We start from the raw sequence: 15,530 nt of genomic DNA on the forward strand, positions 1-15,530 counted from the left end.
TAAACACCAAGGGCTCTATTTACTAAGATCTAAATACCTCGCGCTAAACAGCGCGTGCAATATGTTGAATAGCATGTACTATCAGCGAGCGTGTTGCTTGTGATCTACAAAGACTGCGTGTGCAATTGAAAAATGGTGCAGACCGCCTTATTTAAACGGGGATTTTGCTTGTACAATATGAGGCATCACCACAGAGACACCATTTTACAGGCAGTCCTGCAGTACATCGACATTGACGCCACTCTTTTTTTTTTACTGCTGAATGTGCACGGGAGGAAGACAGCACTTACTCCGCTGAAGATGTAAAGAACGCATACAAGTTTTTACCATATAAAATATATGTTAGTAATATATATTCCATGTGAAGAAATTTAAATATTGAATGAAGCCAAAACACATTAATTACATTTATTTCAATCAGCCGCTTAAGTTTTAAAAAATTATAAAAGGATATTGCTGAACAGACAATGTTTCTAATATTTTTTATTTCTGATGGCTCAGAATAATCACACAAACACATAGGACCGAGGATTCTCTGTCCATTGTGTGTCTTTGCAGCAAGAGCACTCCTTTCTCAAAGCTGTTTGTGGAACTGTGTCAAAGTTTGCTCGTCCTGCTTAATAAAATGCAAAGTAGTGCTCCCAAAATGGTGATGTGTTGATAAATCACATTCCACAAGCTGTATAATATATTTAAATATTCTCCTCCCAGTATTGTGGGTGTTTTGAAGATCAGCATGTGTTTCGCAAAATAATAAAGACACAGATGTAAAATGGATTGCACGCCTTATTCTGCTCACTTAAGAGACACAATCCACTTTGCAAACGTTTAGTCAATCAGCTTTGCGTGTGCTATCAAGTTTGCACATGTTTTAGTACATGCAAACCTTCAGTAAATCAGGCCCTAAATAAGTGGTTCTTAACCTCGTTGGAGGTACCGAACCCCACCAGTTTCATATGTGCATTCACCGAACCCTTCTTTAGTGAAAAATATATATATTTTTTTCAAACTCAAGTCAAAGTTTAGGTTTTTTTTTTAGCCATGCGCAAACATCACCTTGTTCAAAGAACAAAACCAACACAGTGCATGAACTCACAACAAATTACACACCTGCAAATCAGTGTGACTTCTGTTGTGGCCGTATCCATAATACGCCGATATGGAGGAGTTTTTATTTGCACGATGAGTCGGGTGAGTCTCGACCTCCGCGGCGGAGGGTCCGTTGAACCCCTGAGGCCGACTCCCCGAACCCATAGGGTTCGATCAAACCCAGGTTAAGAACCACTGCCCTAAATGCTCTAAAATAGAAGTTTCATTTCTAAGGTGTTAAAAAAAGCTTGCTTAACTGCAAAGGGTGTACAGTACTTTCTTTTGAGAAATCGTAAGTGGTTTGGGGTATATTTTTATAAATTGCAGTATAAGGTGCAATATCGAACCAAACCACTAGTTGCTACTTTGCGTAGGTTGGCACAGTCTTGATTATTGCAGTAAAAACAGTGCATTATAAAGTAAAGAAGGAGGAATAAAAGTTGAGACCAATCATTGTTTTACTGCAGTTGTCACAAATACTACCCAGAGGCCAGAAGTCATAATAATTTGGTGCTCCTGAATAATGAACCATGATAAAGACGCCCTCTGCTGCCTCTGCCTCAGGTGCTGCCATCAGCTCCATGGGAATCTCCGTGCCGCCCCCTGCTGAGAGCAGCGCCGCTCCATCCCCCAAGCCCTCGCCGAGAGTCCACCAGGAGATGGGCCACGGCGTCAACACTCTCCCGGAATTCACCAGTGTGAGTAAGCCCGTGAAACACGCCACAAGCTCAATGGAAGAAAAAAAGTGACTAAACGGTCTCAGCCGAGACAACAGCAGTGTTTTGGACCCACCATCCTCCCCAGTAACCTCAGATTAGGCGCTGCCCTTCAATCTCCTCCCACCCTTTGTGGCTGCGGATTAGTTGAAGGTGTACTTTTAATATTCATGTATGCACACCCCTCTGCTCTATATTTCTCTTCTGTTAATCCTCCCACAACGCCCCATTGCTGCAAAACCCTGCCGCTGGTGGGATGCATTCCACATTCATACAAACTGTTTATTTAATGACGAGTTCCTTTATTATTTGACATTGCGGAATAAGTTTAGACACGCTTGATATGTTAAGAAGTGTTAGGCCTGTGACTCTTTCCAGACTCCCTGAAGGTAGTTTTTTTCATGGTCAGTGCAGTGAAGTGACAGCCAGATGAGCTATCCATATGCAGACGCGCATGCATCAGTTCACTCAATTACCTTTAAAGATTAGCGGAGAAAATTGCACATCCTTAAATTTACTTTTTCAAGAAAGCTTCACCACATAGGTCGACAGCTGGGCGAGCGGCTCTCCATGGTGACAGCTGCTTCCTGTTCACATCACAGAGCAGCAAATGTGTTTACAGAGTACACCGTAAGTTCCATCCCCTACAGCTGCAAATAGAACCTTTTCAGTGGGGTCTGATTGGCCAATAGCCCTGATGAAAGGAGACAGCAAAACACCGTGCCTTTCCCGGAAAGATCTAATTACGTTCTTTAGTGGAAAGTAAGTTGTTGGACTGAATTACAATCTAATGCTGATATCATATCTGATGATCGGGTCACAGTTCTGTTGTCAGGAATTGAGCAAGAAGGAAAGTGGCACAAAATTAAATATGAACTTTTAGTCATATTTTGTTATCAAAACACAAAAAAGGCTATAATGGTGGAAAGTTTTTAACTGAAGTGCCATCCATCCATCCATTTTCAACCGCTTATTCCCTTTGGGGTCGCGGTCAGCTACAATCGGGCCAACACAGATAGACAGACAACATTCACATTCACATTCACACACTAGGGACCATTTAGTGTTGCCAATCAACCTATCTCCAGGTGCATGTCTTTGGAAGTGGGAGGAAGCTGGAGTACCTGGAGGGAACCCACGCATTCACGGGGAGAACATGCAAACTCCACACAGAAATATCCCGAGCCCAGGATTGAACCCCAGACTACTTAGGACCTTCGTATTGTGAGGCAGACGCACTAACCCCTCTTCCACCGTGAAGCCTTTAACTGTAGTGTAGTCATTAAAATAAAAAATTGTGGAAAAGTCAAACATTTAAAACATTTTTTTTTAATAATAAATAAATAAATATATATATATATATATATATATATATATATATATATATACACATATATATACACATATATATATATATATATACACAGTATTTTATATATAGTATTGAAAATAAAATATAGATTTTTTTTAAAAGGCCTATTGAAACAGAATAATTCAGAAAGTTCAGTTTGATTCTTATAAATGTTATGATGGAAATAACATACTTACCTCAAATTTAGCAACTTAAGTTATAAAAAGGCCAAACTCATCCATATCCAAGATTTAGCAGGTTTCTGTAGGTGTGTTAATTTCTGTCTAAAGAGCTTTTCAATTTTTTTCTGTCGTGACCCCCTTTTGGACAGAAATTTACAGCAACCCCCCTCCTCCCTGAAAGTACCGTATTTTTTTGACTATAAGTCGCAGTTTTTTTCATAGTTTGGCCGGGGGTGCAACTTATGTGTGAAATAATTAACACATTACCATAAAATATCAAATAATATTATTTAGCTCATTCACGTAAGAGACTAGACCAGGGGTGGGCATTACGTCGATCGCGATCGACTGGTCGATCTCGGAGGGTGTGTCAGTCGATCTCAAGCCAGGCATTAAAAAATATACATAAAAATGAGCAATCATCAATCATACCAAGACTTTATTTTCGTCAGTTGTTTGACATTCTCGGCACCCGAGGATCTTGTGAGATGACGCTGGCTGCTGCGAGCTCATATTTAAGAAAAAAATCACTAACAGGGCGGACGCAGAGAAACACATTTTATTTCTAGAGACTCCGTACCTACTTTCAAAACTCTAAAGACCAACTGCACAGTTCCTGTCTTCACCATAAAAGACCTGTTTCATCCTGCCTGTGCTAACAAAATAAGAGTCTCAGAAAGCTAGCGTGCACAAGCTAGCAAGCTACGGAGTTTGATGCCAATGTATTTCTCCCCCGCCCTCAGCGACCGCTTTCTCACTTGCTTGCCCACCCGCACACTCACTGACGTCACTCACCTGCTGCCAGACATTAAAGGGCCACACACATATGCTACTCTCATAACAAAGTGTTTAAAAACGAGTATGCAAGTTGGACAAATGAGATGCCAAATCCAACCACTTTCATGTGGTATTGGACAGAAAGGAGGACTTTTTTTTTCCTCCATTTGAAAATGCGGACGTTATCAGCACCACTGTCTAATTCCAATCAATGCAAGTCATCAGAATCAAATACACCAACTTATATTCTTGTCTTCATGAAAGAAAGGAATCTATGTGTGTTAAACATGCTTGTATTACCATTAAACACCATTAACTTGTTAACAAAAATGTCTCTTTCATAAATATAAATTATAAATAGGAATGAGGTAGATCTCCTCGACTTGGTCAATTGAAAAGTAGCTCACCCGCAGAAAAAGTGTGAGCGCCCCTGGACTAGACGTATAAGATTTCATGGGATTAATCAATTAAGAGTGACAGATTGTTTGGTAAACGTATAGCATGTTCTATCTGTTATAGTTATTTGAATGACTCTTACCATAATACGTTACGTTAACATACCAGGCACCTTTTCAGTTGGTTATTTATGCGTCATATAACGTACCCTTATTCAGCCTGTTGTTCACTATTCTTTATTTATTTTAAATTGCCTTTCAAATGTCTATTCTTGGTGTTGGGTTTTATCAAATACATTTCCCCAAAAAATGTTACTTATACTCCAGTGCGACTTATATATGTTTTTTCCCTTCTTTATTATGCATTTTCGGCAGGTGCGACTTATACTCCGGAGCGACTTATACTCCGAAAAATGCGGTAAATACTTTTAAGAACTTGATCATTTATATGTATCTATCTGTACAATACACAGTGTGAGTTACATTATTTAATGATCACATTATTATCAAAGTAGATGAATATAATGAGCAGAGATAACATCTGCAAAATTTTCAACCAATTTCCATGTTAAGTTTTTTAAATCAATTTAGAAAAGACTGTTTAATATCTATGATTCCCAATACACAGAAACAAGTACAAATGATTCACTAGGTTGTACATTTATTTTTCAAAAAGAGTTATGATTGTTTTGTTTCTTTCGTGCAAAATATGCAAGAGTATTATTTATATTGTAGCTTTTTAGAAGGGATGAACGTGCATATTTGCATTCAACATAAAGTGTATCCAGAAACTAATTTCCAAAAAAGCCTTGAACACTGACACATTTCAAACTGTCAATTATCAGCTTGAGTATTTTTTCTGAAACACAATTAACCTCTCCTAGTTCTTTTAATCTTCTATTGCAGCATTTGTCTGTTTTATATGTACACATTCAACATAAATACAATGTTCTTTCACTTTGTCAGATGCACAGAAAATCTAAAAAAGGTAGAGGATTCTGCTTGTATTTAGTAGCTGCAGTGAGCCATTTTCGCACCTCACATCCTTTCAAATCCGGCCTTTAAACTTCATTGTTCCACTCTTAACTCTTGCTCAATGTTAAGGTGGGATCTGCACTTTGTTTTCATGGCAGTGGAACATTAGAAAAAAAGCACCTCACAGAGATAGGATGCTTTTCCTCATTTCCTACTGTGGTTACTGTGAATCCAAAGACTGTATACTTTGTCGTACTTTCAGGTCTTTTTATTGTAGTTATCGTCCCTTGTATTTTGACGACTGTTTTTTTATTTTCATCCTGTCACAAACCTCTCTATCTATGTCTGTGCCGTACCTTTGTGTTCCTGTGTACTTTTACTTTTACTGGGTAGGACAGGGAGCCTATAGATTAGATCAAAGACTGTTGCCACCTAGCTGCCCCATTGTGTATCGTTCTAGCACTAAATACTAGAGTTTAAACACACATAACTAAAATCTCCCCTGAATGTAGCTTGTACAGAGCAGTATGTTGATCGACTGACCAAAAATCATCCCTTCTCTGCAGTAAGAAAACCAAACACAGTTTTTTGTAACAGACAGTGGGCCCCATTCAGAAATTCCTAACTGTCTCTTATCTTTCTTCCTAAGTGATTTCCTGAGAGGAGTCCATTGAAATTCATGACCTATTCTTAAACGGCCAAATTGTTCCCACCTGCTGTTCTTAAATTGCTGAATGCCAAATAGTTAGCGCGTGTGCGTCTATCATAATTTGCATATAAACACGCCCTTATTTCCCCAATATGCATATGTAAACACCCTTATTCCGTAATTTGCATAGGTAAACACCCTTAATTCCCCACATAAGGGCACAATTCTGTCTGAAAAGCCGAACATCAAACACACGGAGAAAACACAAACAGATTACAGAAGAGAAATTTGTATTATCTCGCGGGAGAAATAGATTGATTGATTGATTGAAACTTTATTAGTAGATTGCACAGTACAGTACATATTCCATACAATTTACCACTAAATGGTAACACCCGAATAAGTTTTTCAACTTGTTTAAGTCCGGGTCCAGATAATGTCAAAACGTAAGTTTAAGAAAGGGGGGACTGCTGAGGTAGCCTAAAGCGTTCAAATAAATATTTGTCACTCCGGGCAGATAGGGCTACATGGTCGTGAAATATGCGCTCCCTCCCCAGGGCACGATCTGCGGCATCTTGCACTAGCAGAAAAAGCATTGCCATTGTGTGATTTGAGTTGCGACAGGGTGTCACTAAATCAACGCCCTGGTTATTGATGTTTTTGTTTGTGTGTGTGTGTTTGTGTGTGTGTGTGTGTGTGTGTGTGTGTGTGTGTGTGTGTGTGTGTGTGTGTGTGTGTGTGTGTGTGTGTGTGTGTGTGTGCGTGCGTGTGTGTGTGCGCGCGCGCGCGCGTACACGCACACGGTATTTTGAAACGTCTATATTTTGCTTATTTTGCTGTATGTCTGTCGGTCTGTCTTATCTCTATCTATCTATCCATCTATCTATCTATCTATCTATCTATCCATCTATCAATGATATTAACATTAGACAATAGTAGTAAGGGAACCTGTCACACTTAAGAACAAATATGCCACCCTAAGAGGGCTCTGGAGCACTCTTAGAGTGCTTAGGGTTTCTTAGCTGGGAACAAATCCCAGCTAAGAAATCATTGGTGAATACAAAAATCTCTTTAAAAACTTCGTAAGTAGGCCTAGGAACAGAATGTGTTCATCAGAACGGTTGCTGAATGAGGCCCATTGACTATTGCATAGGCACATTTTAGTGACACCTACACTGATCAGCCAACATCACATTAGCTAACGTATGAACAACTGAAGTCTGGCATCAACTTGTTGCTACGCCTCAGCACCACCAATTGACGCCCGGGGACAGAAGAATTGTGTTTTCAGGTTGTTCACTCATCCATCCCATCCTTGTGATTGCAGTCTCTCTTTATTGCCGTTGGCCAATTTCTTCACATCTGATACAAATGTTCGTATAGAGTCAAGGAGAAGGTGATTGTTTTTCTCTACTTTCAAGGTCACTGTAAGATCACAATTTCTTTTTTTGCCTTAATATTTTTTTCTACTTTTGGGATTTCCTTGAATAGGTAATTAATTTAGGAGGAATAGAAGAATAGTGTTTTAGTGACGGAAGCGTCAGAGGTACAGTAAATCTCAGCAGGATGGTTTTGCATGCAGCTTATCACTTTTCAATAAATAAGGTAGGTATCTATAAATATGAATGTTTTTATTTCATCTGAAAAACGAAAAAATTGTAATGTTGTTGGTTTTTAGCAAGAACAAAAGAACCTGTATCTCCATATTAAGGGAGTTTGTGTAAATTAAATGTATCTGGAAAAACTCGGAAATTTTATTTTGTTTAGTTTTCAGATTGAATTAACAAGCAGGGATCTCCAAACTATTAATGATATATTAGTATTAATAAAAGCCTATATTAAAATTATATTATTTATACCATTATAGTATTTATATTATAATATTATATTATATAATATTAATATAATTAATAATTGTAAACTTACTACTTAACCTTTGCGTGAAAAATGGAAAGAGTAGTTTTTGATTTAAAGTTAAGTTAAAGTTAAAGTACCAATGATTGTCACACACACACTAGGTGTGGTGAAATGTGTCCTCTGCATTTGACCCATCCCCTTGTCCACCCACTGAGAGGTGAGGAGAGCAGTGGGCAGCAGTGGTGCCGTTCCCGGGAATCATCTTTGGTGATTTAACCCCCAATTCCAACCCTTGATGCTAGTCTTTGGTATGACTCCGCCGGGATTTGAACACAAAGATAAAAACGATGAGGTGGCGACTTGTCCAGGGTGTACCCCGCCTTCTGCCCGATTGTAGCTGAGATAGGCGCCAGCGCCCCCCGCGACCCCAAAAGGGAATAAGCGGTAGAAAATGGATGGATAAAAAACTGACCCTCCAAATTGTATTTGTGTATTATGTTTATAGCTATTTCTCTCTAGAGACTCAAAGGACTTTCCATAGTGAACCTCCATTATCTACATCAGGGGCGTCCAAACCGTTTGACATGCAAAATAACTATACATAAATAACTATAATAATATATATATATATATATATATATATATATATATATATATATATATATATATATATATATATATATATATATATATATACATATATATATACATATATATATGTTTGTGTGTGTGTGTGTGTGTGTGTGTGTGTGTGTGTGTGTGTGTGTACATATTATATTAATAAAGTAGATATATAAATAATAATTAATTTAATTGGATATTAAGAGGATGTGAAAGTTAGACTTTTACCTTTTTTAGTTCCTTAAAATTTCATAATCAATCAGAAATATCAGTCAGCTAAAATGCGCCAAACATGGATAAGTGTGGAGACTGGAGAGTGTTAAGCAAGTTTTCCTTCATGGTTTGCAACGGTTGTAATTTTGATGTTTTTATTGTGTATGGATTTATTTTTAATAATGTCCACAAAGTTTAGTTAGCAGTTGTGTGCTGATATTTTGTGTTCGTTGGATTTTGGATTTTTTATTTTTTGCACCATGACTAGGGAAGGTTGTTTGCATTCGGTCATATAAGTACATTCTGCACACAGTTAATTTCAGAGCATAATTTAAGATCATTAAACTGAACTACTTATGTTGTCCACACAGTTGGCGAAAAAATGGTTGCATGAAAATTTGTCCAAATATTAAAATGAATGCAATCTCCCTGCGGGTAAAATTCCTTATTAAACGCATGGTGTCCCGCAGGTCAAATTGAAAAGGTTGATGAGCTGCATAGTTTGGACACCCCTAGCTTCTACATTTTTAAGCTACATTAAACCAGTGTGGGTGGCGCTGGTAGCAAGGTGGGGAAAGTGTCTTGCCCAAGGACACAACGCCAGTGACTCTGCAGAAACTGGGATTTACCCTGGAACTGTCAAGCTGCTGGCATAGCCGTTTTACCATCCGTGCCACACCGCCCACACAGTTTTTACAAAAACTAAGACTTTGTCAAACAATAATGTAGAAGATTTCTCCTTGTGGGTTCTTTTTTGGACCAATATAAAGGCTGTTGAGCCCGGCTGTCAGGTTTTACAAGTCTTTTATTTTTGCTCTTTCGTGCAAATGTCGTTGTGCTCGTGCTTCCCCTGGTTCGTCCGTCTGTCAGCGCTCTCTCCCCTCCCTCTCATGGTCTCTGACGCTGCTAATAAAGAGACAGGTGATTAGATAACTCGTTGCAGCTGAGATATCTCCTCACCTGTCAGTTGCCTCACAGCCGGCTCTTGTGCATGCCCTGCCCAAAGGGGATGCGTGGACCACGCCCCTTCCACAAATAATAATGTCCAACGTGTATATTACTTTGTTTATTTAGGTGGAGGGAAAAACAAAAACATGTACAGCTGTCCAAATAAAAAAATTAAGGAAATATTGTATGAAAAACAATACAATAAAATGTACTACTAACAACCACAGTAGTTTAATAAAGTAATGTAATGATAATGTACAGCATTTACCTTGGAGAGTGGACTTTTACGGTATCTCCTTGCAGCTCCTTCTACGTCAGTCAAGCACATGTTGCACATGGACGGAAATCAATCCAGGCGTGCAGGTTTCTAAAAAAAATGTTTTCTTCTTAAGGGCAACACTTCGCAACAGCGACTATTACAGCATGTGACAACATAGATTGCACATTGTGAACTGAATATTGCAAAACCCCTGTTCCGGGTTAAAAGGACCGCATAGGTCTCTCAGGTGCCTTTTTAAAGTTCATCAAACCATTTTAAATCACTAGTCTTTGATATATCTCAGTAATATTTTTACATAAACAGTAAATTTGATCAACAATTGCACAAAAATAAACATGGTTTAACGGTACAGTGGAGAAGGAGACGGCACTGAGACAGGGGCTTCGCTTAGCCTTAGGCGTGTTTATTAGTACAAGAGTATGACGTGTGAAACTAACGAAAATGTGTGGTGTGCGACTGACTGGAGAATGTGACCGGCAAGTGTTGGGGGTGTGTGTTGTGGAAGTCCAGAGAGGGCAAGGCAGGCTCAGAAGTCCGTGGGCAGGCAAGAGGTCGAGATCTGGGAAGGCAGCAAGAAGTCCAGGGCGAATCCAGGGAGCCGAGACACACTTCTCGAATCCAGGGAACAGAGAGAAGCTGCGGGGTGACGGAACAGGACAAAACACAATGAGCACAGAGGACGGGAAACACAGAGAGCAAATAGGCACATAGAAGGAGAGCTAGAAATGTGTGGGCTTATTGTACAATTATAAGTAGCTACATTCTGGGACTGAAACCCAGGACGCGTTGGTCTAAATCAGGGGTCGGGAACCTTTTTGGCTGACAGAGCCATTCAAGCCAAATATTTTAAAAAGTATTTCCGTGAGAGCCATATAATATTTTTTTTAAGACTGAATACAACTAAATGCGTGCATTTTTAAGTAAGATCAACATTTTTAGAGTATAATAAGTCTCTTATTATTCTTAATGACATTGTTATTCCGAAGCTACCCAACAATAAATAAAATACTTCTTACCATTAATGCGACTTCTTGAACAGGTGCGGTAGGAATCGGATGGATGGATTAAAATGCATGAGAACTTTTATATTTTGAACGTTATTTTTGACACTGTGATTACCAGCGGAATTATTCATTCCTTACTGTGTTATGCAATGTCAGCTAAGATTTATCTGAGAGCCAGGTGCAGTCATCAAAAGAGCCACATCTGGCTCTAGAGCCATAGGTTCCCTACCTCTGGTCTAAGTAGTGTGTGGCGTCGTCAGTGTCAGGTGCGTTAATTGCAGAGTGAGCGCAGGAGAGGAACGCCCGTGGGCGTGTCCAGAGGTGCACTCAGAGGAGTGCACTGAAGACTGAGCGGCGGCGGGTGCTTGAGCCGTGACACACGGCACAGAGCATTTATATTTTCTATTAAATAACAAACCCCTTGTTGTCCATTAACACTCATCATCATCGGCGGTCACTCGAAGCGAGTATGACGATCCTCCTGGTAGGGGAGTATCCTTTTTCCTTAAGGAACTCTCCTGAAGGAATCAATAAAGTACTATCTATCTATCTATCTTTATGGAGGATGCCTGTGCGTGACTTTGTTTAACGTGGGGAGACTTGTGCACAGACAGTGACCACACGATCCTTGACAGATCCGGGTCAGGGTCCAGTGGCATGGAGTCCAAGACGACTGGGGACCCTTTTCTGCTGCAGACTTCATCCGCCATCCCTGCCGTTAGAACGCTCCACAGGGTTAGCAATCATCCTCTGCCTGTTCCACCGTTGAGGTCTTGGGTTTTTATTTCCCCATAACTGGGCCCACATGGATGTGGGGGTGCCTTCTTCCGCTATCGCAGCCGCTGTGGTAGTTCTTACATCTACAATCATCCGCCGGCTCCACCGTTGAGGTCTTCACCATATCCATGGCTAGGGGGCAGTCACTGTTAAGGGCCACCTGGGGTAACAGCAGTAAAGGGGTTAACCTCCTAGTGGCCCTAAACCCCACAGAGGAGCCTCCACTGCCGGATGCACTTTAACGTCATGCCCAGGACACGTCCATCAACACTATTACTATGGGTCTCACACACACTCTCAACAGCTTCTCCATATTTTCATGGCTAAATATCTGCCGTTTATATATTATCTTAACATTCCTGCTCGAAGTTGTTTTGCCAATTTGGCCACTCTGTCTGTCTTTTCTTAACTAAAAAAATATCCACTTGTTCTTCTCAGCACTGTCCTTCAAACCTGCTTATCGCTCTCATGCTTGAAAAAACAAAGTTATGTCGAGCTCTCATTATAGGCTAATGTTTTGTTCGGATCTTACGGGGGTTCACTGTGACATTTACGGCGCCGACTAATGGCGGGGATGCATGTAACTCACATTTTTGCTTGCAATTTAAAGCATAACAATTAGCCGTGGGACAGCTCTTATCTGAAAACACTCTTAAATTGATAAGCTTGTCGCGAGGGTCATCGCTCTCACGTCACACATTGTGTTAAAGTTAAAGTCCCAACGAGAGTCACACACACACACACTAAGTGTGGTGAAATTATCCTCCGCATTTGACCCATCCCCTTGTTCCACCCCCTGGGAGGTGAGGGGAGCAGTGAGCAGTAGCGGTGGCCATGCCCGGGAATCATTTTTGGTGATTTAAACCCCAATTCCAACCTTTGATGCTGAGTGCTAAGCAGGGAGACAATGGGTCCCATTTTTATAGTCTTTGTTATGACTCGGCCGGAGTTTGAACTCACGACCTTCCGGACACTCTAACCACAAGGCCACTGAGCAGGTGTCAGGGTCGCCATCACTTTTCTTTGCTTTCCTCACGCTCATTCAGTCACCAGTCAGGGCACATTCATGGCCGCAAAGACAGTCGGAAATTAAAGGACTCCCTCTGTTAAAAACAAAAAACAAAAAAAAAACTCCTTAGAAAAGAGTCAAACATGGATGCTAAAGAGCAACCACATCTAACCAAACTATAAGTGTGGTATCTTCAGTTGACACTTCTCTTGTAATTTGATTTTTTGTTTCCTGCTAACAGATAGAGACCAGCGAGGCCGTGGAGCAAGAGGAAGTTAAGAGCGAAGAATTCAACATCATCCCACCGTATTCAGAGAAAGACTCCGACATTGAGTCGAGGGCCACAGAGAGGCAGCAAGGATCTGCCGGCCGAGCGGCGCCCTTCTTCCCTCTATTGCTTCTGTCCACACTCATCCTGGACTTGGACTGCCGGAGCTATTAAAGCCTCCATCTTCTGCTCACGCTCTCCTCTCATTTCCACGTTCAAAAACCATGTCAAGCCTGTGAGGGAAGTTGTGACGAAGCAGCGGCTTTCGTTTAAAAGACTCCTTAAGAGTTAAAAGATATCATTCGTGCGGCAGTATCAGTGTCTTTAGCTCCAGAGCAGATAGAGGAGTGCATGACTGAACTGAGAAGTGCTGCTGGGGCAAGTAGTCCATCCAGAGCCTGCTTCACACTCTAAAGTACATCCTCTCTTTTTAACAAGAAGCACATTGCCAAAGGCCACACTCACTGTACGTGATCTCCCTACCCACGGTAAAAAAAAAAGCTTTGGTCCAGTGCAACCAAGCCACAGTACGCCGTCTGATTCCTTTTTCATGACTCATCCCTTACTCCCTCCACCCTCCGGCTTTCCCTCTCCCTCCATCATCCCATGCTGTACAAAGACGGTCTGCTGAATGAGTTCATCATTAATGGGAAGTCCACCTCATGCCACTCCACAACTCTGTTTGAAGAACAAAGGTAGAGGTCTCACTCTGTCCTAAAACGTACTTATTATTAAGCGCATTAGGATCCGTCCTGGTTGTTGAATTAAATCGATAGCGACTGGACTATTTAGGTTGTGTTATAAGACGTTTTACCTCTTCATCAGTTCATGCTCAAATACTTGATAGGCCAGCTCTAATCTGAGGGCATGGTGTAGGGATCCAGAGTATTTTTCCCTTTAACGGTTGTTAATAATAATAATGGATTAGATTTCTATCGCGCTTTTCTATTTTTTAGATACTCAAAGCGCTCACAGAGAAGTGGGAACCCATCATTCATTCACACCTGGTGGTGGTAAGCTACATCTGTAGCCACAGCTGCCCTGGGGTAGACTGACGGAAGCGTGGCTACCAGCTTGCGCCTACGGCCCCTCCGACCACCACCAATAATTCATTCATCATTCATTCACCAGCGTGAGCGGCACCGGGGGCCACGGGTGAAGTGTCCTGCCCAAGGACACCACAGCAGCGATTTTTTGGATGTCAATAGGTGGGAAGCAAACCTGCAACCCTCAGGTTTCTGGCACGGCCGCTCTACCCACTACGCCATGCCGCCCCATTGTTAAGATAAACTCCACGGTTTCTTAGCGACTGTGGTTCTGTAGCACAACGGAGTGAAACCACTCCCCTTGGGGTGGTAAATACTTTGGATCCATCACCATGCCCTAAGACCTGAGATAAGAGGTGAAATGTCCTCTGAAGTGAGGTATACACATAAAGACTATTGAGCTTTTTTTTTGTCCCCATTTATCTCCTTCTGACTATAAGCTACTAGTTTTTTTCCTAAACATTGAACGCTGTGGTTTGAATAACGGTGCGGTTTATTGATAGATGTTTCTTTGCCGATGACCATAATGCAAATTCTGTAGTTTTCAAAGAAAAACATGCAACTACACTGAAAAGGTGTGTTATTGTTTGTGCTACGGTGCCATCCTGTGGACAAGATCACTCACTGCAGGTGCTGCAGTGCGATCCTGTTTAGAGCTTTCAACCGGAAGTACAAGTGCCATTCCGTCTTTAGGTTGTCCATAGCGTTGCTTATCGAAAGGATTCTTAATTCATCACTCCAAGCAACGTTTGTAGGTTTCATATTACAACTAAAACTATTCATATTTACTACACCATCCCATGTGTGACGTCTGTAGGAGTGATTTCATGCATATTTGTACGTTCTATCGTAATGTAATGAAGCTAGCGTGGTTAGCATGAACTAATGTGCTAACATGTTTACAAGTGTCTGTGTTAGTATTATTAACTTACAATGGCATTCTTTTTGTATTGTTTCAATTTCATAAATTCACCAAAACGTCACCGTGGAGTTACGAGTCTGTTGAGCTGATTGGAGAGCTAGCCTCAGCAGCTAGTGGGTCCATGACGATGGTGTCTGTTTGGTTTGATCAACCGTTTTACTGCTGTGTTACAGGCACAGTTTGGAAACAATTAAGGTATGTAAATAAACATTTACAAAATCTTTCTGTGTAAATGACTCATTTCACAATGTATATATCTGCAGTTTATAGTCCTGTGCGGAGAATATTTGAAAATATATTTATTTGCGATCTATAGTACGGAAAATACAGATTTATTATTCATCCTACTATATTCAAATTTTGCTAAACTTCTCCCCAGTTTTCATTCGATCGGAACGGTTCGAGTATCGGAACGGTTCGAGTATCGGAACGGTTCGAGTATCGACATGTC

General features: G+C 40.7%; 1 protein-coding gene and 1 long non-coding RNA gene across 3 annotated transcripts in view; one reads left to right on the plus strand and one right to left on the minus strand.

Moving 5' to 3' along the window:
* Positions 1–15,300, plus strand: part of LOC133551560 (GDNF family receptor alpha-4-like) — a 90,372-nt gene extending 75,072 nt beyond the window's left edge. For both annotated transcript variants that reach the window (XM_061898388.1, XM_061898389.1), the window contains exons 10-11: positions 1,654–1,787; positions 13,085–15,300. In XM_061898388.1, coding sequence (XP_061754372.1) covers positions 1,654–1,787; positions 13,085–13,285 — 335 coding nt within the window. In that variant the 3' untranslated portion in view covers positions 13,286–15,300. The remainder of the gene's footprint in view (positions 1–1,653; positions 1,788–13,084) is intronic.
* LOC133551562 (uncharacterized) lies at positions 9,613–10,147 on the minus strand. The gene is made up of 2 exons (XR_009806525.1): positions 10,042–10,147; positions 9,613–9,927 (listed from the first exon to the last, which is right to left on the minus strand). It is a non-coding gene; the product is annotated as an uncharacterized LOC133551562 (long non-coding RNA).
* Positions 15,301–15,530: the final 230 nt, after the last annotated feature.

The sequence above is a fragment of the Nerophis ophidion genome, linkage group LG04, assembly GCF_033978795.1.
Source record: "Nerophis ophidion isolate RoL-2023_Sa linkage group LG04, RoL_Noph_v1.0, whole genome shotgun sequence".
In the NCBI taxonomy this organism is placed as follows: Eukaryota; Metazoa; Chordata; class Actinopteri; order Syngnathiformes; family Syngnathidae; genus Nerophis; species Nerophis ophidion.